General features: G+C 33.5%; 2 protein-coding genes and 1 long non-coding RNA gene across 3 annotated transcripts; all 3 read left to right on the forward strand.

Annotated features, from left to right (window-relative positions):
• The first annotated feature begins 1,519 nt into the window (after positions 1-1,519).
• LOC113070663 (uncharacterized) lies at positions 1,520-3,967 on the forward strand. Its single transcript, XR_003279976.1, has 5 exons — positions 1,520-1,841; positions 2,511-2,565; positions 2,689-2,728; positions 3,132-3,230; positions 3,652-3,967. It is a non-coding gene; the product is annotated as an uncharacterized LOC113070663 (long non-coding RNA).
• Positions 3,968-5,142: 1,175 nt separating this feature from the next.
• LOC113070742 (H-2 class II histocompatibility antigen, A-U alpha chain) lies at positions 5,143-7,074 on the forward strand. Its single transcript, XM_026244163.1, has 4 exons — positions 5,143-5,299; positions 5,650-5,895; positions 6,109-6,393; positions 6,790-7,074. Exons 1-4 carry the CDS (start codon positions 5,242-5,244, stop codon positions 6,909-6,911), a joined length of 711 nt encoding a protein of 236 aa, XP_026099948.1. The 5' UTR covers positions 5,143-5,241; the 3' UTR covers positions 6,912-7,074.
• A 5,987-nt stretch (positions 7,075-13,061) lies between these two features.
• LOC113070741 (H-2 class II histocompatibility antigen, E-S beta chain) lies at positions 13,062-24,509 on the forward strand. The gene is made up of 5 exons (XM_026244162.1): positions 13,062-13,125; positions 13,773-14,048; positions 22,559-22,840; positions 23,023-23,136; positions 23,797-24,509. The coding sequence occupies exons 1-5, from the start codon at positions 13,062-13,064 to the stop codon at positions 23,817-23,819; spliced, it is 759 nt and encodes a 252-aa protein (XP_026099947.1). The 3' UTR covers positions 23,820-24,509.
• The last annotated feature ends 1,068 nt before the right edge of the window (positions 24,510-25,577 follow it).

The raw sequence follows: 25,577 nt of genomic DNA on the forward strand, positions 1-25,577 counted from the left end.
CAGCTTTTACAGCCTAATAAATCAACTATATCACAATTAGTAAAAAGTGTTTTTAATTGGTTTTGCTTCACTATATAATGATTCAGCGGGATTTGTAAACCACTCTTCTGCAATGGAGATAAATACTTTCACTACTCTTAAAACTCCCCAATCTATCTCTCAGTTAGTCAAGTCAAGTCAATACATCCCTATAAAAAAATAATCCCTTGCAGTAACTATGTTTTTATTTCTATTATTATTACCTGGTTTTACTACAAATCTTATGGTTAAACTAATGTTCCTGTAGTGGTAACCATGGTAAATGTGTGGTTACTGCAGTTATACTATAAATACTAGTTGTATCCTGTAATAAAACCATGATAATTTTTTATTAAAGGCAGCCAGTGACAGACTGTTCTACCCCAAATGTAAAACTTTAGTACATTGTTAGCACACTAATACAATCCACGTCAACTTTTAACAACCAATTTAAATCAATTTAATTAGACAAACTTGACTCATTATAATAAATATTACATGTACACTATATTGTTCAAAAGTTTGGGTTCAATAAGACTTATGCTAACAAAGTCTGCACTTATTTTATAAAAATAATAGTTTAAAATGGTAACTTGTAAAATATTATTGCAATTAAAAATAGGATATCTATTTTAATAATATAGAAAAAAAATACGTTAATTATTCCTGTCATGGTAAAGCTGACTTTTCAGAATCATTACTTCAGTCTTCAGTGTTACATGATCCTTCAGAAATCATTCTAATATACTGATTTACTGCTCAAGAAATTATTATTATTATCAGTCGAAAAAGGTTGTGCGGACGAATATATTTGTGGAAACTGTGATACATTTTTTCTTTTTTCTTAAAGTTAAAAGGGACTTAATTTATACGAAAAAATCATTTTAATGCATCCTTTCTGAATGACAGCAGCCCTATTCAAGCACTGTAAGCATAGAGTCAGCAGCAAACGCTCTCGGTGATTGATTGGTTCTGTCTTACAGTATTTGCTTATATATACCTTATATATTTATTTTACTGTCTATGATATATACAGCTGTATTGGACAAGCAGACGTAAAAGGTTCTGTCCTTCACAATTATTCCCCAACATAGTCTGTTTTCCACTTATTTAGTGCTTATTTAATGCACTAAATTTCTTGCTCATTTCAGTGAAGAAATCGAGTTATATAAAATATGTTAATAGTAAAACACATCTTAATACCAGGTGTAAACATGACCAGTGCAGAAAGACCTGAAAGACATCTTTCTTTTTTAATATAAATACAACATTTTCCAAAAAATTCACAGCACAGCACACTGAATGTATATTGAAAGGTTTGATCACAAATATGGCAGTATCGTCATACAGATACTCTCCTTAATGAACTAAATTTGGAACAGTACTGTAATTAGCACACTGTAAAAAGTGCTACACCCACACAGTAGGTTTTATATATTTTAAATAGTTGTAATCTAGTTTATTTTATTTGTTTTATACTAAAAAGTATAAATATACTTCCTCTTTACTTAAAATATATCACTTTTTACATAACAATATATTTTAAGTAAAACAATAGCAATTTATTTGGGTAGCTTTTTGTATGAGTTTGTTGTGTACAAGAAATGTTATAAAAGTGAGTTGAAATACACAATTTATTTGAGCAGCTGTCGATGTGGCATGTGTGTTCATCAAACTTAAATATTTGAAATAAAAAACACATAAAAATTAAGTTGGATTTATCCCTTTTTCACTGGCGGGGACTTTCCAAGGCAGATGCTTCCTCGGCACTTCAACTGTTTGAAAGCTGCAGCTGATCTAAATTTCACAGACTGATTAACACGGTAAGATGTGCAAGTTTTGGCAATTTATTGGTGATGTAAAGTCACGCAAAATCGTTCACTCAACTAGGAAGCTAAAGTAAGGTTTGCAAATTGTACTGTATAGCTAGCTATCCTGCACACATGGCAAGCTAAGTTGGCTACACAGTGCTAAGCAGTGAAGTCTTGTATGCAACGATCAGAAGACAACATCAGTTAAGCTGTGTTGTTAATATGAAATTAAACAAGTGCTTTAGTAATGCCTATTATGTCTTAAGACTACTTTGGCTTTAATTTTACCAATAATATCACTTTTAATCGTTAGTTAGCACTAACTTACCCTGTTAACTGCCATTCACATTTTTGAACATAGACTTGAAAGTGCATGATCCAAACCTATAATTCACGACTGAAAACATTTTGTAACATGATTTTGATGTACAATTTTCATGGTAGATAAATTTAAAATGGGTTTCAAAGGATGAATTTTGAGATTTTATGTTTTCAGGTGATATATAATGTTTTCTAAAGTGTGATGGAGAAAAAGGCAACAAAGAAGACTTTTTATATATATATATATATATATATATATATATATATATATATATATATATATATATATATATATTTCAAAGTGCTGTGTACTGTAAATAAAGGTGACTTGACTTATTCAATTTCATCTTAATAACACAGTCTCCGGTGGGGCATGCAGCTGTCGTGGGGTCCTCGTGTTATCAGCAGCAGAGTTGTAAGTGCATTTGATAGCACTGGCTCAAAACCATAAAACTATTTTTAACCTGTTACTTAAATATTTTACATTTACCACTGGTTTTTAAACTTATTCTAACATGCATATTTTTTCTGTCTTTAGGTAACCAAGCGTTTTTGTTACCTGGGGTCTTCAGATACAGGTAAGAAAAACTTCAGAATAGATACAGTTAAAGCTATAATTATTCCCAGGTAAGTAAAACATAGGTAAAATTGCAAACAATAGTGTTGGCTCCATACAATTACATTTCTGAATTAGGTTTTATGTACCAACCACCAATAGAAGGCAGATATGATCACCTTTCTGCCTCCTACTACTGCACTAATAGAAGCTTGATTCATACTGATAAATACAGCCTACATGGTCAGTTAAATCTCAATTTTGTGAGATGCTGGTGATAGTGTGAGATCTTTTACAGTACAGTGGTAGTGGTGTATATATAGTACAACTTTTTTCATCAATTGCATGGTTGAAATACAGAGGTTCTCTAATTTGTGATACTGTCATCAGGCAGTGAATTTTGATCAGATTTTACTTGTTGACAGGATCCGTCTGGCTATGTGGAGAAAAGGAGAGAAGTGGTACTGAGATGCCTGATTGAGTACATATGGGAGGGAAAGGAAGACCTCATCAGTGTCCACCATGTATGTACTGGGCTTAAAGCTACTTATCTAATTTCTGTCTGTGTGTTATTACTATTGTGATGATATGGGGTAATTACTTTGTTCTTGAAATATATTTAATACAGTAAAGTGATGACCAATAAGGTACAGGCAAGGAAAATTGCATTGTTTTATTGTAATGTATCCTTTGAACCAGAAAAGACAACACTCATGCTACAGTAGATCATGATAGTATAGTACCAACACTCTATGACATTGTCATGGTAGACTTCACTCTGGTCACATGCTCTAGTCAAAGTATCCATCTAGTATGCATCACCTTAAGCAACTAAAAAGTACAACTTTGACTTTGTGTCGTATCTGTCTTCTACCAGTCTGCTATATTCATCTCAATACCTGTTTGTCTGACCAAACTCTTGATTCTTTTTTGTCTCCTCAATAGAGTCATGATGAAACAGAGGTGCACGCTGAGCTTGGCAGTTCCCCACTGAAAATATACATGCGCCATCAGCCAAACACGATTGGGATTATCACAGTAGAAGGACAGCCCATGGTCAGAGGTGTGCCAAACCTGTAGAAAACCCCCTGTTTGGACTTGTCTATGCCCACAACCTCTAATATCACTCAAATCTGGTGTATACTTCTGAGATATATCACAGGCTCTTTGTGGGATTGGACCCTATGCATACTTTTGTATGTTTTGTAGGCACTGTTAAAAGTGACACTAGTTGACATTGAATAAATGTTATTGTCTTTAATCTGTCTTCCCATCTTTTTCTTCTTCAATTGAATGTGTAATTGTTATTGATAAAGTCTGTTTATGTAAAGTGATTTACTGTACTGCTTAGAATATGGACATTTAGATGTATTTTCTGAGGTAATAGCCAGGACTTAATTAAAATGTTTATTCACACTTGATTAGGTTAAATTTAGTATGAGCATAAAGTTCATAAAACCTAACTAAAATGAGTACAGGTTACTTGTAGCAACACATAAATACGTTACATATACCAAGAAAATTAGGTTTATCTAACTGACTAATATAGCACTTATTAGTTAACTCAACTTGATTTTGTTGTGTTTGAATTAAGTAATTTTACAGAGTTTATTATACTTGAAAAAGGCTGCAAGTTGACTCAACTTAAAACATCCAATGCAGCCACTTGCCTCACTTTTTATAAGTTTGATCTAGGTATTACTTTTTACAGTGCACCTTTAATCAGACACTTTCATCTGTGCTGGAGAAGGTTAGACACGAACAGGCTTGAGGCTTGCAGAGAAGACATTTCAAGCACCTTCTTCCTTAGCAACAAATTACATTACAACAGAAACTAAATCTTGATTGGTCAGAATTCTTGAGGAGATTTCGTGACCAGACAAGATCTGACCTCAGTAAATTTGCTTTCTTTTTGACGCTTTTGCAACTTTGCCAACTTTATAACAGTGTTATAATATAATAGTTAATTTATGTTTTAAAATGCAAAACAAAGCCCAAGGATTGCATTAAAGAAAGAAAGAAACCTCTGAAAGTATTAAAACCACCAAAATGATGATACATTGACATTCTAGAACTTATTTTAAATCTGTAAATTTGCGATATTTAGAAATTTTCTTTCCACTGATAAATGTTGTCTTTGTTTCTTGTAGATATTTGTATATAAAGAGTAAAACAATGGAACATTTTCACTAAATGTAATGACATTCTTTACTCTTTCTCTCTCACGCGCACACAAATGCATGTAAATACTTTTAAACATGTAAATACTAAATATAGATTTATGAAATACAGTTCCCAGAACTCTAAGCAGAATACAGTGTAAAGTAATAAAGAGACCTACTTCTGAACAACCAAACAAGTGTGAAATAGAACAGAATCTTGTCTAGATACAGTGATGTCAGAGCAGGGCTCAGATTCTGATTGGATGGTGTGACTGAGAGGCTTCTTCATGGTCAGGAGTCTGTCTCTCTACCTGTTATTCACTTCAGTAAGGATTGATTGATATGGTGTTTGGTGATCATCTCTGAATGAACAATGGAGATGTATGGTGTCCTGCTTCTGCTCGCTGTTATTGTCAGTATTGAGACTCAAGGTAAGTCAGGGAATTGTCTATTAAAATACATCTGCTACTTTATTAAGTTCAGGAAGGTAAACACATATGTTCATGAGGAAAAGTAAATTCCACAGAGCTTGTTTACAGATGTTTTCAGTTAATTACTTTTGTTGATCTTTATTTTTATTGGGATGTATAATATATTTGTATTTATACATAAACACATATCAATAACACTTTATTAGTGTTGAGACAATTAATATGGCTTTTAAAATTCTTTCCAAATACTGTCACTGCACTGATTTCATGTCAGTTGTAGTTCATCTTTTGTTATTCATCCATACTGTTCATCTGTTCTGGCTAATATCATAACATTTGATCTGTTTCAGTTGTGCACAGGGACGTTCAGTTTACTGGATGTTCTGATACAGAGAAAGAGTTTTTGATTGGATTTGATGGAGAGGAACTGTGGCATGCAGACTTCATTAGAAAAGAAGGAGTAGTGACACTGCCTGACTTTGCAGATCCCGTCAGCTTTCCTGGATTTTATGAGGCTGGTCTTTCTAATATAGAGGTCTGCAAACAAAACTTAGCCCAATACATTAAGCTTTCCAAACCCACAGTTGAGCAACTAGGTAAGACATATTGTGTATAATTATTATATTTTCTCATGATGAATATATTAGATGTATAATAATCTTAAATTTACTTGTTTGGAGATTATGCAAAGAAATCAGATGCAGAAATTGCAACCAGTATAATCAAGATTTTGGTTTTCTTATGGTCCAAGATAAAATCTACACATAGGTCCCAAGTGTAAAAGAGCATCTGTTTGTGTGTGTTCACAGCCCCCCCAGATGCTTCCATCTATTCAGAAGATGACGTGGTGCTGGGTGTTGAGAACGCCCTCATCTGTCTTGTGACTGGACTCTTCCCTCCACCTGTCAATGTATCCTGGACTAAAAACAATCAGATTGTGACAGAGGACGTGAGTCTAAGCCAGTACCGCAGGAAAAATGATGGCACCTTCAACATCTTCTCCTCGCTGAGGTTCACACCTGCAGAGGGAGACATTTACAGCTGTACTGTGTACCACAAAGCTCTGGAGAGACGTGGTATAACCAAAACATGGGGTGAGACACTGCTTCATGTATATTCAGTGGATGTAAGGTTTTTTATAAATCCTAATTGTTCCCAAATTCTTTGCTTTAGACCACCTGATTTATTACTAAAGACAACACAGAAACAATTTAGAGTAAACAGGACACTAGGTAGACATGACTCATTTAACACTGTTTAGACATTTATCATAAATACAGTCTCTGAATGACTTAATTGGCCTTATTTAGAAAAAAAATGTTAAAAGCAAAACTTAGAATAAGATACACAGAGGATATTTAATAAAACAAAATTGTATAATCATTATGTTGTTGTTGAAGAATAATTTTGTCACTTTACTGTTAAAATTAAATATATGCCCTTACATCCAGTGACGTATGCATCATGATGTGTTTGTATGTTTCCCACAGAGGTGGATGTTGCTGTACCCGGCATCGGTCCAGCTGTGTTCTGTGGAGTGGGTCTGTCTCTGGGGCTGCTGGGAGTCGCTGCTGGAACCTTCTTCCTCATTAAAGGAAATAACTGCAACTGACAGATCTGTTTTACATGTCAACAAATTCTTGTTTCATAATTCAGATTCTTTGTAGTTATAATTAACATTTCTCCACCAATGAAAATTCTGTAAATGAAACCTTCTGGTACTAAAAATAATAATTTTGTGTACCACTGTACATGACAAACCATGTTCAAGTTTGGCTGGCGTCCTAGTCTAATTATTGCTCTGGCACAACATGATTTTTTTCATTTTTTCAAATATTCATAAGTGATTAAAATTAAATTTTTCTTTTGAAATTTACAGCAAACACACAGTGCAATGCATTTTTTAGAAGTTCGCTAAAACAATCAATCCTTATCTAACTCATTATCACCATCGACAGTTTATGGTTCATCATAAATTAGGAGTCTATGTTTCAAGATAATCAAGTCAGTGAAATCACTAAATAATATTAAAATCTAGATATTTGTTCACAGACATCATTCAAACACTGTACAAACAATATTGTTTTACTGCACATTTATCTATCACATTTCTTTGTTCAAAACATAATCTCACATACTAAACATTATGTCTTAAATACTTACAATGAAAGTTCTTTTGCTAAATTATTTTTAATTACTAATATATATATATATAAGTTTTTTTTTTTTTTTTTTTTTGCCATTTTTGCAGAATTGTTTTTTTGTTTTTGTTTTTGTTTTGCAGAGGGGAACAAGATCAGGAGAGTATTTTGACATCAGTGCTGCTGTGCTACATAAATGATGCCCAAAAGGCTATGTCTATGATGATGATGATAGTTTTGAATAAACCAAAATGCAGATAATACCCAACAAAAACTTGGACACACACACAGACCTTAGAAGCTATATTAGACTTTCAATGCTTTCATATCAGGTGAATTATATATATATATATATATATATATATATATATATATATATATATATATATATATATATATATATATATATATATATATATATATAACCCTTAATGTAGCCTGTGCACATCATTAGATTTAAAGACAAACATCATCTGGAGCATAAAATGTCCTGATATTAAACTATTAGCAAGGACACTTGTCCCTTACATAGACACACCTGCACACAAACACACACATATGCACACACAATTTAAATGGTTTGTTTTTTCTGATATTTTATACTTTGGCAACTAATAAATCCTTCTGACACCCTAAAGTTTCTTTTGTGTTTCACTGTAAAACCCGACAAGTAAACTTAACTCAAACCATTTGAGTAAACAGATTGCCTTGATTTAAACAATGTAAGTTTTAAAATTTGCATTCAAGTAATTAAGAGATTAACTATAGTATAGTTAAGTACATTTGTTGTAACTCAAAAGCCCAGAAGAAATGCCATCAGGTGTTAACCTGTACCTAGGTGTAGGTTGTTATATTTTATATTGGTGATGATAATCATCAATTATTGAACTGCTTGGAGTCTAATCTCTGAAGAAGCAGGTGTTGTGTAATTTGATTGATTATAGCAAAAGTGATTCTAAGAGCCCGTGGTTCTGTAATAATCAGTTAATCTGAATGACTTTTCAAACAGTCACACAAAGACATCAATAATCAGAATATGAACCTCAACAATGGTGACCATAAAAAAAATGCTGCAGAGCATGCTGGGAGCCATGGATGAGTTCTGTACTACAATAGTACCCAGCATGCATTGCAGCATGTTTTTTTCGTCACCATTGTAGAGGTTCATATTCTGATTATTAATGTCTGTGTTTGACCAACTACTGACATAGAATAAAAATGTATGTGTACAAAATGTTTGGAAAGTCACTTTTTATATTAACTGATTATCACAGAACCACTGGCTCCTAGTGTCATTTTTACTAGAACCACTTCTACTAATTACACATCTATTTCATCAGAGATTAGACTCTGTACGGATCAATAATTGTGAATAATAATGAATAATTATCATCACCCATATAAAGTATAACAACCTACACCTAGGTACAGATTAACACCTGATGGCATTTCTTCTGGGCTTTTGAATATGAATATGTTTCAGAAACACACAATTATAACAGCCAGAGAAAAGACTAAGACAGAGGTCAAGGGTCAAGAGCCCAACTAAAGCAAACAGTGATCTCTAACATGGTTACTTCAAATGAAGCAATAAATCAACATCTAAACCTTAGTTCATTCTCAATAAGATCTTCTGTAGACGTCTGACAGAAATAAAGTCAGTCTGGTTATTAATAAGTGGAGCTGGTGATGCTGTTTGTGGGGTTGTTTAATCAGATCTTGAGAGATTTCATGTATTTTATTTCAGTAGATTTCATCTTAGGCTGTGTCTGAAGTCAGTTGTAGTAGTTCTTGTGTTTCTCTTTTCTTCAGTGATTCTGTTTGTTAACAGCAGCTGTTCATCACTAATTCTCAATCAGCACTTAGTTAATCACTTAATTACTTAAATGCAATGTATAGCTTCTTTTCTGAACTCAACTGAATTAAGTTCAGAGTACTCATAACTGTTAGTTTTTTCAACTTAAACGGTTTAAGGCAATCAGTTTCCTCAAACGGTTTGAGTTAACATAACTTAAGGATATCTGTTTACTCAAACCATTTGAGTTAAGTTTACTTGTCGGGTTTTAAAGTCAAGGCAATTGGTTTACTCAAACGATTTGAGTTAAGTTAACTTGTCGGGTTTTACAGTGTTGTTTTTGTCTTCTGACAGGCTGAGACACTATTCACTGTGGTACTATTTTGTGTTAATTTGGTTAGGTGATGTGAATATATTTTATAACATAACATCTGTAAATTACAGTAATTTTACATCATTAATTCATAAACTATAAAAATGATATGAAATGTTTCACACTGCATAACTGTTTGATAATAAATAGCCAGATGATCTTAAAAATAACTAAACTGAACGGCAATATTTTTTATGTGCTTTGATGATTTCACTAAATGTTCTCATTAAGTCAAAATTGTCTTAGGATTTAAAACAACGATTATGTGAAAGGATAAACACATAAATAAATGAATAATACATATCTGGCATGTTTTGAATTAATGACTAGCTGTGTTACAAGTATGATATGTTTCTAGTTTTCAAGATTTTCTATGAAGGTATAATAATATAAACTAAATAAAAAAACATTTTCAATTCTTTTATAATTATTATACAAAAGCTCATATAAAACCAAAGACTGGAAAATTTGAAGCCCTCTTTTAAAAATGTATTTGCCACACAACAGGACTATTTACAGTTTTTCTTGACCGATGTCATTCATTTGTCCCAACTATAGTCCTTATGCTCTTAAATCAATTACCAAAGTTGATGTAACAGCTTTCATTCTTTTTTACATTTTGCTGAACAAAATGAATCAATGTGAATGTGAAACTGCACACTATTTGTGACCTTGTATGTGAAAACCCAGCTAAAGCCATTTTTCTGTAATTTACTGTTTTCTATATAAAATCATCCTTCATAAAGTAAAGGACATTCTCTGAAAATGTAACATTGATATTTTTTATTACTGACTAAGATCATGTCAAAGATTGAAATCATAGTGAAATTAATGGTTGAAATCAAACTTTGATGCTTGCTATCTCATAATTAGATTTTGAAACTTTAGCCTCGATTTCACAGAAAAGGTCACATTTGTTTCTTTTATTTATTTTGTTCAGACTGGAGTCAGCTTCATTTATATAGATGTATTCATAATATTTCCCACTGCCATCCAACTCCAGAAGTGTGTGTGTATATATATATATATATATATATATATATATATATATATATATAACATAATATATATAACATAATCCCAGGGAACACATGTTATATATACAGTCATGCCCAAAAATATGGACACCCTTGGTAAATATGATCAAAGGAGGCTGTGAAAATTAATCTGTTTTGTTAATCGTTTTGATATTGTATTTATAAAATTCACAAAAATGTATCCTTTCATTGGATAATAAGAATTTAAAATGAGGGGAAATATCATTATGAAATTCATGTTTTTCTCAAATACTCGTTGGACACAATTATTGGCACCCCTAGAAATTCTTATGAGTAAAATATCTCTGAAGTATATTCCCATTCATATTCACAATTTTGAGCACTCCAGCATGATTATAAACATGAAATTATCCAGCAATTGCTTTCTGTTTCACAGAAATATACAAAGGAGGGAAAACAAAGCCCAAATGCCCTTAATCATCCATCACAATCAAAAAAACCAAAGAATATATTTCTGATGTGCAGCAAAAGATGATTGAGCTTCACAAATTGGTAAAGTGGCTTTAAGAAAAGAGCTTGAGCAGTGACAATTCTCATTTCCACCATCAAGACAATAATTAAGAATTTCCAATCAACAGAAAATGTTAGAAAACTGCCTGGAAGAGGACCTGTGTCTATATCGTCCTAATGCATGGTGAGGAGGTCAGTTTGAGTGGCTAAAGACTCTCCAAGGATCACAGCTGGAGAATTGCAGAAAATAGTTGAGTTTCTGGTTCAGAAAACATTTAAAAAAATTGTCAAACAGAACCTACAGTACATCACCACATGTTGTTTGGGAGGATTTCAAGAAAACAAACTAAAGCATATTCAGTTATCAGACACGACTGGAACTTCAAATGGGACTGGCTTCTATGATCAGATGAAACTAAAAATGAGCTTTTTAGCAGTAAACACTCAAGATGGGTTTGGTGAACACCCCATGTGTACAATTAAATATACTGCTCTATTTTTGATGTTGTGGGCCTATATTTCTGCTGGAGGTCCTGGACATCTTGTTTAGACACATGGCATCATGGATTCTATTAAATAACAACAGATAAAAAATCAGTAAGTGACTGTCTCTGTTAGAAATCTTATAATGGGCCATGTTTGGATCTTCCAACCGTACAATAATCCACAATCATCAAAAACAACACCGAAATGGATAGAATACAGAAAATGAGAGGAGTGAACTGAAGAGGAGAAGCTGGGAATCTGAAGGGTCTGGAGTGATTCTGGATGAAGGAATGGTCTCTGATCTCTTGTCAGGTGTTCTCTAACCTCATCAGGCATTATAGGAGACAGTTTTGAGCTGTTAAACTGGCAAATGGAGGTTTAAAAAATAATTCAGCAAAAGGGTGCCGTTAATTGTGGCCAATGTGTATTAGAGAAAAACATTTATTTCATAATGATATTTCCCCCATTTTAAATATTTATTATCCAGTGAAAGGATAGATTTTTGTGATTTTTTTTTTTTATAAAAGATCAAAAGGATTAACAATGCAGATTAATTTTCACAGCCTTCTTTGATCATAATTACCAAGGGTGTCCAAATTTTTGCATCATAAAGCAATTGTGTGGCTTATATTTTAACAAACTGGTCTCTTAACACTTTCGCCCTGTGAGAGTCCCTTACTGTGTACTTTACAGACCTGCTTCATCCGGATGGCATTTCTCCTAAAAATGTAATCAAATGTGGCCTGACTGATTTGCCCTGTACTGTATTATTTTTGTTGAATGTCTTTGGTGTTGTTCTGAAGTACAACATTCACAATAACATCGTTTTGTTCAATCAAAAATAACTTTGATAATCCACCTGTAAATTCTGAAAGTGAAAAATGTATTGACAATTACATTTAATTATTATCCATTCTAAGGCTGTCCCATGAAAACAAATGTGCACTTTGATCACAAATAAAGAAGTTCAATGCCTGGAGTGACTTACTGATTTTCCTTCTGAAATGTTTGGACGACTGATCTCTGGCCAGCTGCTCTCATAAAAAGAGTGTCTTTTGTTATTTCCATTAGCTACATTTACACTGGGCTTTGAGAGAGAGAGAGAGAAAACAACAACAACCTATGTTCAGCCAACTCAGTACCTCTCCAACATCTTCAACTTCATCTTAAACTTTTGCAACTCTCTACTGTAGGCCTACCCATCAGAATTTAAAAATAAAGGTAAAATAAATATGCTTTTGTTCCTTTTGTACACAGATAAAAACATAAATATAAATAAAAAAAATTGTATTTTAAGTTCATGCTCACAGTGAAAACAGGAAAATGAAAGCAGTTTTCCACATAGCAACACTTTACATATATGTGAGCAGAAGCTGATTGGGCAGAATATTTAGATGTCTGTCACAAGAACAAGACACTGAGAGAAAGTTCTTCATTCGGCATATTCATAACTGTAAATATGTCACTTCTAAAACTCTTGATTTTTCAGCCCATACTGATGCTGTCTGCATTTACTGGAACAGGCAAGTAAAATGAAACTGAGCGAATTTAATATTGTATTATTTGATATTCTGAATATACTGAATAACTGGATTTTTATTATTGATATTCGTGTTGTTGATATTGTCATGTTGTTAATTCAGTTCATTTGTTTTTAATAATATTTACATTGATATTCCAGAAAGCAATATGAGCAAAGATAACTAGCTAATAGTGGTGTCTCTGGCCGCTTTCACGCTTGGTTCGATTGCTCGATAGCTCGACTACTACTCGCCCTCCCCCGCTCCATCAGATCAGCCATCTACGGCGACAGCGCTTTAGCCCGTAGATATATATACCGTACATATCTACGGTTTAGCCCTGTTGCTAGTGAACAACTACGCGGGAGACCGTTACTCTCCTCACTTTTGTGCTTTGGATCTTCGTACTAAATCACAGAATTTAACCGCTATTGGTGATTCGGTAAAACTGTGTTATGTCAGGCATCTGAATTATAAAAACCTAAATCAGTTTTACAGAATCATCAACAGCGGCTCGGTTCCGTGATTTTGTCTGACCGCGTTCACATCAGAGTAGAACCGAACCGGAGTCCGTATGAAACCAGACCAGACCACGCGTTTCAGGCGGACTCTTCTCTCTGAAGATCTAACACTGTGTTTTTATGTTTCAGCTGATGGATATTATGAGTACATGATGAATGAATGCGTCTACAGCACCAGTGATTACAGTGATATGGTGTTTCTTGCTTCATCTTCCTTCAATCAAGTCGTGTATCTACAGTTCAACAGCTCTGTGGGGAAGTATGTGGGGTACACTGAGCTAGGAGTGAAATATGCAGAGAACTTCAACAAAGATCAGGCCTTCATACAGCAGAAGAAAGCTGCAGTGGACAGATTCTGCAGACATAATGCTCAGATCTGGGACACAGCTGTCCGTGATAAATCAGGTGAGTGCTACAGGACTCTTGTCTCAGTGCTGTTCAGTAATCATCTCGCGTGCATTTAATGTGTGGCTGCCTTCAGTATGACATATGCTTGATATTAATATTAATAATACTAATATATATATATATATATATATATATATATATATATATATATATATATATATATATATATATATATATATATATGCAAACTTAAAATATAAGGAAACCAGAGGCATTTCCTCAGAGGGGGTCAACTGGATGAGAAAATAATCCAAGGTACAAAAATAAAACAACGCACAAAAATAGGCGTACAAAATATATTTTTCTAAAGAAACCCTGTCCAACAGCGACACCAGCAGGTAAAGTTATATCAGGAGTCCGCGTCTCTCTCGCCTCCCCATAGAGTGCACAAGAAGCGAAACTCTGATGTGTTTTGGGGTCACAGCCACTAGGTGGCGCTTCAGAAGCGCGGCCGCCATTTTGCGATGAACATTTCGACTGAATGTGCTCGGTGCACAAGATGGCGCCAGTGAGCTTTTTTTTAATTTTTATTTATTTATTTTTTTATTGAAGATATAAAGATTTACAAACAAACATGGCTGCATAAAGTCAGTTTCTTCATAATAGGATACAGAAAATATATAGCCTGAGGGAGCAGCTCTTAATACAAACAGGAAAATATATAGTCTTAGTAACAAAAATAAAAAGATTTATAAAAATAAAAATAAAAAAAAAATAAAAATAAAAGGAGATTACAATACATACATGACATAAGGGGAGAATTCAGTCATTACTCATCTATCAACCTCAGTTGGGAAGTGTTTTAGGGTATCAAATATTTTTTGTGCTTTAGGACCTTTCAAGATTTTTAAAGATTTCACATATAGTTTAAATTCATTTAAAAAAAACAACAAATTTGGGAGATGATTTCACAATTCTACATTTGTGAATGAAGAATTTAGCTAGACATACGATTGTATTAATACAGAGCTCATCATTCTTGTTTTTCAAAATCAATCCAAACGTTATGTTATCACTAGAGAAAGAGGTTGGGAATGAAGACATCTGTTGCTTAACCCATTTATATATCTCACACCAAAATGTCTGAATCACATTACATGAGAAAAACACATGGTCCGTAGTTTCAACATCATTTTCACAGAATGTACATGTATTATCCTCTATACCAAAGCGAATATTCAGTAAATCTTTAGAGGGGTAAATATTATTCATTACTTTGAAGTGTTTCTTTCACTTTGGGAGGTATAGGGAGAGTTAAATACATTGTTCTTAGTTTAATGATTGAATCTTTATCAAATTTTTGTAGGATGTTATTTTTATTTTGGCTTTCAGGGTAAAGATAATCAATAAAACATTTTCTAACAAAGTGGTTAGTGCATTTTTTATCCAGAATATAGATCCCTTGAATTGATAGTGGGGCCAATTGTGGTTGTATCGTATAATGTGTCAAAATGCTTCTTGTTAGAAGGATAAAAGCTTGGGGTAGTGCTTTATTTAATGTAAAAAAATCAGATTTTGAGGGTTTGAAATTATGTTTGATGCAAAATTGTTCATAATTAAAAAATTGTCCGTTGGTATCCATTAAGTCGGCCATTGACCATATGTTTCTCCCATACCAATCCTCAAAGAACAGAGATCGGTTACGGTGCAAAATATACCTGTTGTTCCAGAGAACAGATGTATGGGGTGAAAAGTTATGTACGTATAACATTTTCCAATACAAGAGTATTTGTTTGTGAAACTCTGACAATGCTATAGGTAATTTATTAACATTAAAGTCCGCTCTAAGAAGAAATTCTAAACCTCCAATTTTCTTGAATAAGGTCTTTGGAATACAATACCAGAATGAGTTGCTGTGTTTGATCCAAGATTTTAACCAATTTATTTTTAAGGTTCCATTAAGGCAGTCAAAATCAATAACTTTTAGTCCTCCATCCTTTGTGTCTTTAACCATATTGCCTTTTTTCATATAATGTGGTCTGTTTCTCCAAATGAAGTTTAGGTTGATTTGGTTGATAGATTTAATCAATTTGTTTGAAATGGCATTAGAATAGGCTGGGTAAATACACCTTGATAAACATTCCATCTTAGTAAGGTAAATTCGACCTAGAATTGATAAGTCCCTCTGTAGCCATCTATTTAATCTTGATTTGCATTCTTTAATTTTATTTTCTACATTCAGAAGTTGGCTTTGTTTTTGGTCCTTGGAAAGGTAAATTCCCAGGTATTTGATTTCTGATTTAATAGGGATATTACAATTTTTTTTCAGTGAAGTGTTGTGTACAGCAAGCAATTCACATTTTTTTAAGTTTAATGTTAGACCTGAAGCTTTCGAGAAGGCGCCAGTGAGCTTTGGCGACGCGAGTGTGTGCAGACTTCCGGTTTTGTGACGCTCGTATTTACTGTAAGGGAAACTTGCATTGGCTAGCTGTAATTCATGTTTTTCAAATTTAACAGCAGATAGTGGTATATCAAAGACATGAAGAAACATAATTCCTACATTTTTGCTTACCTCTGTGTGGAAATGTATCAAGATACAACGCGGAGATTGCTTTATTCTTTCTTCTGTTGATCATGCGGTTCAGCGTCAGGTTAATCACTCCACAGGGATCTTTTTATTCAAACACAAACCACTCAAATATGCAATGCTTTACATTTTCAGAGAGCTGATTTTGTTCTGACTGTTATTTATAAGATACAAGGTTTCTGACTGTCAAACGAGACTCTCAGAGATTTCTGATAAAGCAGGTATGTTTTATTAAATTTATTTGATAACAATTTATAATTGTAACTAAAATTTAACATAATGTAGTTATGATCAGTGGTGGACGAAGTACACAAATCAAGTACTTGAGTAAAAGTACAGATACGTATAGTAAAATATTACTCCAGTAAAAGTAAAAGTACTCCTTTTTCAAATTTACTCAAGTGAAAGTACAAAAGTACTCGATTTTTTATGTACTTAAGTAAAAAAGTACTGAAAGATAGATGTTTGCAATTTTATATAGGCTAACGTTACTTAATTTAATTTTATATTAGCACATATTTTTTTTTATAATCCTACTGCTCAAAATACCTGGGATTTTTTCCAAAATAACCACTATATGGAGTCAAGATATATTTTTGTTGTGTATATGGACTACGTTGACGAGAGTAATGTTCACTGTGAAGCTTACACTGTGATGTACCTGAGAGAAAACGGAGATGACCATCTGATTTTCACCAGTAAGAAAAAAGTATTTTAAAGTTTGTTGTTTTACAGAACATCAGTTATATATGACATCCCTTATGACACAAAAATATATTGCAGTATATTGGAAAATATCATGTAATATATTAGGCATATATTCTTATATATATTTATTTTTTTTCCAATATATTGCAATATGAAAGCGGCAATCATTTGTATATTTTTCAATATATTATATATGTATCATCAATATATTATTAAATGTATTCAAATATATGATATATTAGAAAATAAAAAGGGAAAATAATATATTACAATATATCACAATATATTTTAAGAAATATATTGGTAAATATATTTTCCTTTCATAAGGGATGATAATAAGGCCTGAAGTTAGGAAGAACATTTTAAGGAAAATATAATTATATTTTCATAATGATTTTTTCCTTCTCAAATCTTGTCTGTGGTGTAAAAACACCCATGGCCAAACGGGGTGCATCTCACTTTGATAATTACTGTAGTTCTGAACATCACATCCTTTCTTTTGTCCCTAGATGTAATCTCTCTCTCTCTCTCTTTCTCTCTCTCTCTCAGACATGGGGACTTGTGACTTGGTGACTTGGACTCGAGTCGACTCGAGTCGCTATTTTTAGGACTTGAGACTTGACTCGGACTTGGAAGTTAAAGACTCGGGACTTGACTTGACTTGAGACACGATGACTTGAATGACTTGAGTGTTAATCACATCATGTTTTCAGTTTGAATATAAAATATATAAATTATTTTTTAAAATAAAGTTGATTACTTAGCTGGGGCGCAGGCTGAGAATAGCGTCGGACTGGATCAGGACACTATCATCAGTCATGCCCTCTCTACCTTACACACACCACGTCCACTTAAATCAGATGTCACATCACATCAACATGTCAGCCTGAGAGGTACCGAGGGTCATCGCTTTTGTCTTCAATAGTTCGCGACTAAAAACGCGAGGAAAACGCTAGTCGCGCCGCTTTCTCCTTCTTTCCAAAGCGCTCAGTCAGAAGTGCTCCTGGGGCGTCTGTCGTTGCACGCTCTCTCTCAATGGAGACGCAGAAATTTCAGCAAAGTATAAAAGGATTTGCAGCACTAAAAATCGCTCGCAGTAGCTCTGCTACTAAATTCATTTCAAAATGGCAATCCATATACAGCTATGAACAGCTGTTCCTTCTTCTTAGCTGAGCTTTCAACGCTGACACGGGAAAGGATTAAGCTGATTGGTTAGTTATTGTCACATGACCCGCGGTGCGCTTGCGGCATTATGAAAAGTTTAGATGTTTTTAACTCGATGCGGTGCCTTCCATTATGAGCGCGCATACCGCGCGCCTACATTGGAAATAGCGAACTTGTGCGCGCAAAAGACGTGATGTGAACGGCCCCTAATGATCCGCTAGCAGGCCGTCAAAAAAACGCATTCCAGGGGCGGCGCTAGGGCTGGGCTAAGGGGGCATAAGCCCCGAATATTTTGTTACCTTTTCTTTCTCATAGAGCAAAACAATTAATCAGAAAAACAAATGTAGCTGCCGCAATTACCCAATCATGACAAGTGCACATATATATATATATATATATATATATATATATATATATATATATATATATATATATATATATATATATATATATATATATATATACCCCATCACTATCCTTCTTGCTCAAATAGCCTTTGATGCCTTCAGTGTGAATCTACAATTTTCATAGTCATGAAAATAAAGAAAACTCTTTGAATGAGGTGTGTCCAAACTTTTGGTCTGTACTGTACATAACAAAAAAGTATGAAACAACTGAAAATAAGTCATATTTATATTCTATACTGAGAGAGAGAGAGAGAGAGAGAGAGAGAGAGAGAGAGAGAGTGTGTGTGTGTGTGTGTGAGAGAGAGAGAGAGAGAGAGAGAGAGAGAGAGAGGAGAAATTTGGATGTTGGATGTTTAGCTGTTATTTGTTTTATGGACTCAATGTTGAAAATGTAAAACATTTCATACACTGTTGGCAGAAGTGAAAAATAAATAATTTTAGGAAGTTACAATTTAGTTTGATTCCATGATGTATTTTACTGAACATGAGTATTTACAATGCAAATCCAAATTATTTTAATTTACTGACAGTTACTTATATCTTGTCTTTTAACTTTATTAAGATCAGATTCTGCAGGTAAAATAACAATATTAAGGTGACTTGACTTGGACTTGACTTGACATAGCTTGTGACTTGACTTGACTTGACTTGCCCAAGAAAAAAATACTTGGGACTTACTTGAGACTTGAAGGTTAAGACTTGAGACTTACTTGATACTTGCACATGTGTGACTTGGTCCCATCTCTGCTCTCTCTCTCTCTCTCTCTCTCTCTCTATATATATATATATATATAAGTTGTTGAATAAAAATATTTGGGCATTTTTTTATAAAAATTACCTCAAGTTAACACCAGCAAGCTTGTTAGCTGGACAGTTAGCATCAGCTAACAATATTTACTTATTTTCAGTACGGTTATGAATAAACATTCATGTCTGTATACTCGTCTAGTTAATCCAAACAATATAACGTTACTGTTGATAAACAATATAAAAACAGACGTCACATAGGACATGCTAGCATTTTAATAAAACTGTTAATATTACGGCAGCGGGGAATTTGAACATGCAGGAGTTATTTTATTTAATCTGTGTTAGTTTAATGTTTTTTTTGTTTGTTTGTTTGTTTGTTTGTTTGTTTGTTTTTACCTAAAACGCAGAGACACTGATTGATGTGTCTGCATCGTCTGCACTCGAGCATTTGAGTGGGCTTAAATATATCACTCTTTACAGCGGATTTAGTTCCCAAACAACTGTCAATTTTGACCTAAATATGATTTTCAGTTACAATAATTAATCCTAAATTTCGACATTATAACTTACTTTTAGCAACATCAGACGCACGCGCGCTCACAAGATCTCCCGGTTTGTTACTGACTCGCACTAAACGGTTCATTTGAATCAGTGAGTGGTCGACTCCAGAACAGCTGCAATCGGATCATTCTAATTCGTAAACGAATCGTTTGGTGTGATTCGCGATCCGATTTAAAAGTTTATTTTGAAAAGACTCAGTTCGTTCATGATGAATCAGACGGAGCACGTGATATAGTATAGGGAGTAACGATATGTTTTATGAAATGTAGTGAAGTAAAAAGTACGATTTTATGCTTTGGAATGTAGTGAAGTAAAAGTAAAAGTTACTCAAAATAAAACTACTCCAGTAAAGTACAGATACTTGAAAAATGTACTTAAGTACAGTAACGAAGTAAAGCTACTCCGTTACTGTCCACCACTGGTTATGATAGGTTTGCATTTAGAAGATCAATGTTTGCATTCATGTGTGTTTTTATCAATGTTTATGTTTTGTGAAAGATCTGCAGCATAAATAATTATCTGTCCATAAGCAGTGCATGTATATTTCTTTTGCATTAATTATCAGATAAAAGAAATATTAAAATTAGTCATTTATTAGTTGTATCATTTAACAGCCCGTTAAAAATGTATGATGCAAAGTTGTGTAAAATAATAAAATATTTTGTGAAAATAATGAATGAACAAACTAATGTATGTGCACAATTGAGACATTGATACTTCTGAAGATAAATCGCAGCCCACGTCTCACGAGGTTAATATTTCATTAAAAAAACATCAATGTAATACAAACATTTTCGAGAAATAAGTAATTTGTACATTTACATAAATGGTAAGATACAAATACATTATGTAGCTGTGTATACACACCATGAGTTCAGCTTTCATTTTGTGAACAGTAGGGAACATTAGTGTATTTAATTAATTCACCAGACCCAAACACACACAGTTTCAAATCCACTGGCTCAGTTAAAATTTATAGTATAGTAATAATAGCAGTGTATATCTTATTTGCATTTGAAGTGATAATATAAATCCTGTAACCATATTGAAGGTAATATTTGGATTTCTGACGTTTAGCACAACCGGAAATATCTTTGCACACACTCGCAAGACCGGAAATCTAAGATAGCGGAGACATGCAACTAGCCCTAGCCCAGAAATAGACAGAATAACAACGAAAGAGAGGTGGAAGTGGAACAAAAGAATGCAACCCACTGCAAAAACTATCAGTGTGACAGTAAAAATCTTGCCTTTGATCATTTTCCCAAAGAAACTAATTAAGCTATTAAGAAGGTAATTATTCACAAGTGTAAAATATTGTGAGTTTTGAAGTGGGACGTAGTGCTGTTTCATGCACCTGCTAACCTGAACTAGTAGTGAACTTAAATCCTTTAAGGAAATGCAGGTCCTAGCCATAGAAACCATAATAATTATATGGATATGACACTAATTAATAAACTTATGGAACTTTACACATTTACAGTTACTTTCTATATTAGTATTTACTATTACTCCACTAGGTCTGAAATATATATTGTACGTTTTAATCCCCTGGAGCACAAACATCTTCATCAGTTTGAGAACACGTGCTGCAGTGTTGTGAGTATTTGCAGCAGATGTGTTGTCAAACTGATGAATATGTTTTCTTAATTTGCTGGTGTTTTTTCTATTTGTGCATTTTCTTGAGTTGAAACACATTGAGCTCTCGGCCACCGTTCGAATCGGCCTGAATGAAGACCATGATGATGGAGTTAATTAAAAAGTAATTAAACAATTCAGCCTCTTAGATATGTCACGTCACAGTCACACTTGAAATGTCCTGAAAACATGATGACTGGGTTTTTTATTGAGCAATCAGCTTGGGGAAATTTAAGGTAAAAACCTTTGTGTCTTGGATTAGTGTGTACAGTGCAGCTTGATAACTGCTTAAAAGTTGACTATTAAAAATAAAAGCTGAACATTAGTTCACAAATAAAATATATTGTTTAATAAATGTAAAAATGCATAAAACACTAACTTGATCATGGATACTTGATCTTAATAAATATAACATTATATAGTGTAGAAATACTAAATAAAAAGAGACAAAATACAATTCCAAGTAATGATTATTTAAAGCTGAAAATGAAGTGTGACAGGGACATAGATTTACTATATACATTTTTGGGGGGGACTTTGCCTCCTTATTTTAAAACATCACACACTGCTGAAGGAAACATGTCTATGCTCTGTGTTAGTCTATAAATATTAATTCAAAGTTCATTTTATTAATTTGTTCATATAGTTCATTCAAGTGTTATAGCTTCTTTCATATTAGTATTTGTATTATATGCATTAGAATAGTGTAAGCTCATGTGAGAGGAATTAATTTGATGTTTTTCCTGGTTTAGTTACACCGAAGATTACTCTCAGGTCAGCGAGGGAGGCTGGTGGCAGCCGTCCAGCCATATTGATGTGCAGCGCATATGAGTTCTACCCTAAAAAAATCAAAGTGTCCTGGCTGAGAAACGGTGAAGAGATGACCTCAGACGTGACCTCCACTATGGAGATGGCTAATGGGAACTGGTTCTACCAAATCCACTCTGAGCTGGAGTACACCCCCAAATCTGGAGAGAAGATCTCCTGTATGGTGGAGCACGCCAGCTTCAGTAAACCCATGATCACAGACTGGGGTAAGATGAGACATTTACCCTACAGACTTACCTTTGTGAAGGACTTTGGCATGGTTATGGGATCAAATAGAAAATCTGGAAATTATTTTGATAACACTTTCACAGCTAAACAAATATTGTAAATATTGAGAATGTACATTTTCAATGAATCCCTAACAGAGTATGATATCTGTACCCCACAGACCCCTCTGTCCCTGAAGCTGAGAGGAATAAAATCGCCATCGGGGCGTCTGGTCTGGTGCTGGGAATCATCATCGCAGCTGCTGGACTCATTTACTACAAGAAGAAATCAGCAGGTCAGTTCAGATGAGAGCAAATCCGGCTGATACTTATCCTGGAGTGTCTGTTTACACTCAGTGCAAATAGACTTCCTTGTTGACAGAGGCTATTTACACTAGCTCCACCCACAAACGTGTGATAGGGATATTCAACACTATAAAAGATGGTCAACAGTCGTCAGCTCTAGTGGTGTAGATGGTAAAGCGCGTACCGTTTTCTTTTTGACGCGATCGACTCTTTCAAATACGCTTTTTACAAAACTTATTTTCTCCCTTTTAAAATCTTTTATCACATCAGAAAGGTATTTTTCAATAAAAATTAAGGAAATAATAAAAAAAATTAAAATAATGTATTGGTAGTGTTAGTGTAGGTGTAGGGAGGGCTTTATTGTCCCAATAAGGTGGCATCCATTTAATAATTTGAATTAAAATTATAATTTACACTCATAACTCAAAAAACAAATAATGTTTTATAATGTACTATAATAATGAGGTTCAGATAATTGCCACGATTTGCAATAAGTAGTATAAATAGAAGAAAATCCTTCTAATTTAACAGTGTAAATAGAATCCATTGCTATTTTCACTTAGTGCAAATAGCCACAGGCTACTTATCCATATACATCATGGCTGTACATTCATCTCACTTGTGAAAAATTGTTGTCTTTACTTTCTCAGGGAGGATCCTGGTACCAAACTGACTCCAGTAAGTCTGATGTTACCTGATGCTGACTGGAACAGGACCTGTTTGGATCACTGATGGAATCTCTAACACAACTTTCACATACAGCCTTCTTATACTGAAATTTTAGCTTGTGTTTCACTTTAATAACTGAAGCAATAATGAAAATGAAAAACAAACAGCATCAAACATACATGACTTGTATTTGAGCATCTCTATGTAATGTCAGCAATAAACTAATACATGTTTTTTTTAGAGAATATGTGTAGAAATGATTTAGCTTGAACTCTCTAGAGCTGATCAAGCAAAGTGATGTTATAAAGGTTTTCAATCCATGTTTCTATAGCAGTTATTGCTGAGTCAGGCTGCATTCGCAACACAGATTTTGACAATTCATTTATTTTTAAGTAAATATACATGACAAAAAACATGCTCAAGCTCTAGTTGTATAAAATGTTGAATGATTCAAGTTTCTTTTGCATAGATAAATGCCTATGATGTGTAAAAAAAAAATATTCATAGAACTTTAGCACCACTCCTACTGGCTGTTTTCTTTTCTTTTTTTTTATTGTGCATTTAATTTCAGTTGTGATTCTTCCTTTAAATTATCATACTAATACTACTTTGATGTTACTTTGATGCATTATCATATGTGGAAATTCTTGAACCTGTACATTTTAGCCCTGAATAAATATTTCTTTACAAACGATTATTGTTCAACTTTTCATTTAACCTCACAGTAACTCACATTTGTCTTCCAAATAAGCACTCAAAGTTCACCCTAATTATTTATATTTTTTTAAATGTGTGTGCAACTTTTTTTCAGGCCAGGCAGTATATAATGAAGACATGCCAGATCAAAATGAAAAATATTTTCAAATAATTGGGGTAGACCTACTTTCAACCTTTCTGCTGTTGTCTAAGAAAAGAGGAAATAACGAATAACTACTACCTTAAGGTATGTCTGTGTGCTTGACTGCTATGTAGATTGGGGCTATCCATGGGCTTGGTCTCAACATGCTTACCCTCAAAATAATGTTCATATTTTCTTGAAAGTCACAGATACAAGAAATAAAGTTTATGACATCCTGCCAATAAGCAATATTGGCGATGAGAACGGGTCAAGATCAGACAGCATTTTTTTATTAATGTTTTTCCACACTCAAGTGCTGTTTGTCAATCTCTATAAAGGCAATGAATTGTTTCCAGGCTTGAATAAATCTATATTTTGGTCTATTTTTTCAATTCAGTTCTTGATTATTTTTCCTATGAAACAACTACCTTCAATTTACCTAGAAACCAATGACATAAAAAAAAATGTTTTACTTTTATTGGCTAGTTGAAGTTTTTTATTTATTTATTTATATGCAATTGGCTGCTGCTGGTGGTTTAATAGATTATATTTTATGCAAACGCAATTGCACTTTTGGTTTGATATTTTGAGGTCCTGTTATGGTAATGAAGTATTTTAGTTTTTCATGAACATTTTTCCACTTTGCAGCCCTTAGTTTGTTTATCTTGTTGCCTTTAATAAATGCTTAGGTAAATGCCTTCTGATGCTGCTATTACTGGCTGTGAGTTTGCTGTTATGTTAACTCCTCTAATACAGCTTATTTGCAAAGTCTACATTATAATGTGACAAGATTACAATCCATAATCCACACTGAAATGTCACAAAAACAGTTAAGATCAGACTAAAACTATGAGCAGCCTTATTAATAATAAACTTATATAAAATAATAAACTGTAGCTATTTTGTAATTTTGAGATGAATGGT

The sequence above is a fragment of the Carassius auratus genome, unplaced genomic scaffold (genome assembly GCF_003368295.1).
Source record: "Carassius auratus strain Wakin unplaced genomic scaffold, ASM336829v1 scaf_tig00005214, whole genome shotgun sequence".
NCBI lineage: Eukaryota > Metazoa > Chordata > Actinopteri > Cypriniformes > Cyprinidae > Carassius > Carassius auratus.

Excerpts from the sequence above, each read along its gene's own strand:
- LOC113070742 (XM_026244163.1), top strand. The coding sequence starts at position 5,242 with ATGGAGATGTATGGTGTCCTGCTTCTGCTCGCTGTTATTGTCAGTATT. Across the intron at positions 5,896-6,108 it reads ACCCACAGTTGAGCAACTAG|CCCCCCCAGATGCTTCCATC; the intron begins GTAAGACATATT and ends GTGTGTTCACAG. Across the intron at positions 6,394-6,789 it reads TGGTATAACCAAAACATGGG|AGGTGGATGTTGCTGTACCC; the intron begins GTGAGACACTGC and ends TGTTTCCCACAG.
- LOC113070741 (XM_026244162.1), top strand. The coding sequence starts at position 13,062 with ATGTCACTTCTAAAACTCTTGATTTTTCAGCCCATACTGATGCTGTCT. Across the intron at positions 13,126-13,772 it reads GTCTGCATTTACTGGAACAG|CTGATGGATATTATGAGTAC; the intron begins GCAAGTAAAATG and ends TTTATGTTTCAG. Across the intron at positions 22,841-23,022 it reads ACCCATGATCACAGACTGGG|ACCCCTCTGTCCCTGAAGCT; the intron begins GTAAGATGAGAC and ends TGTACCCCACAG.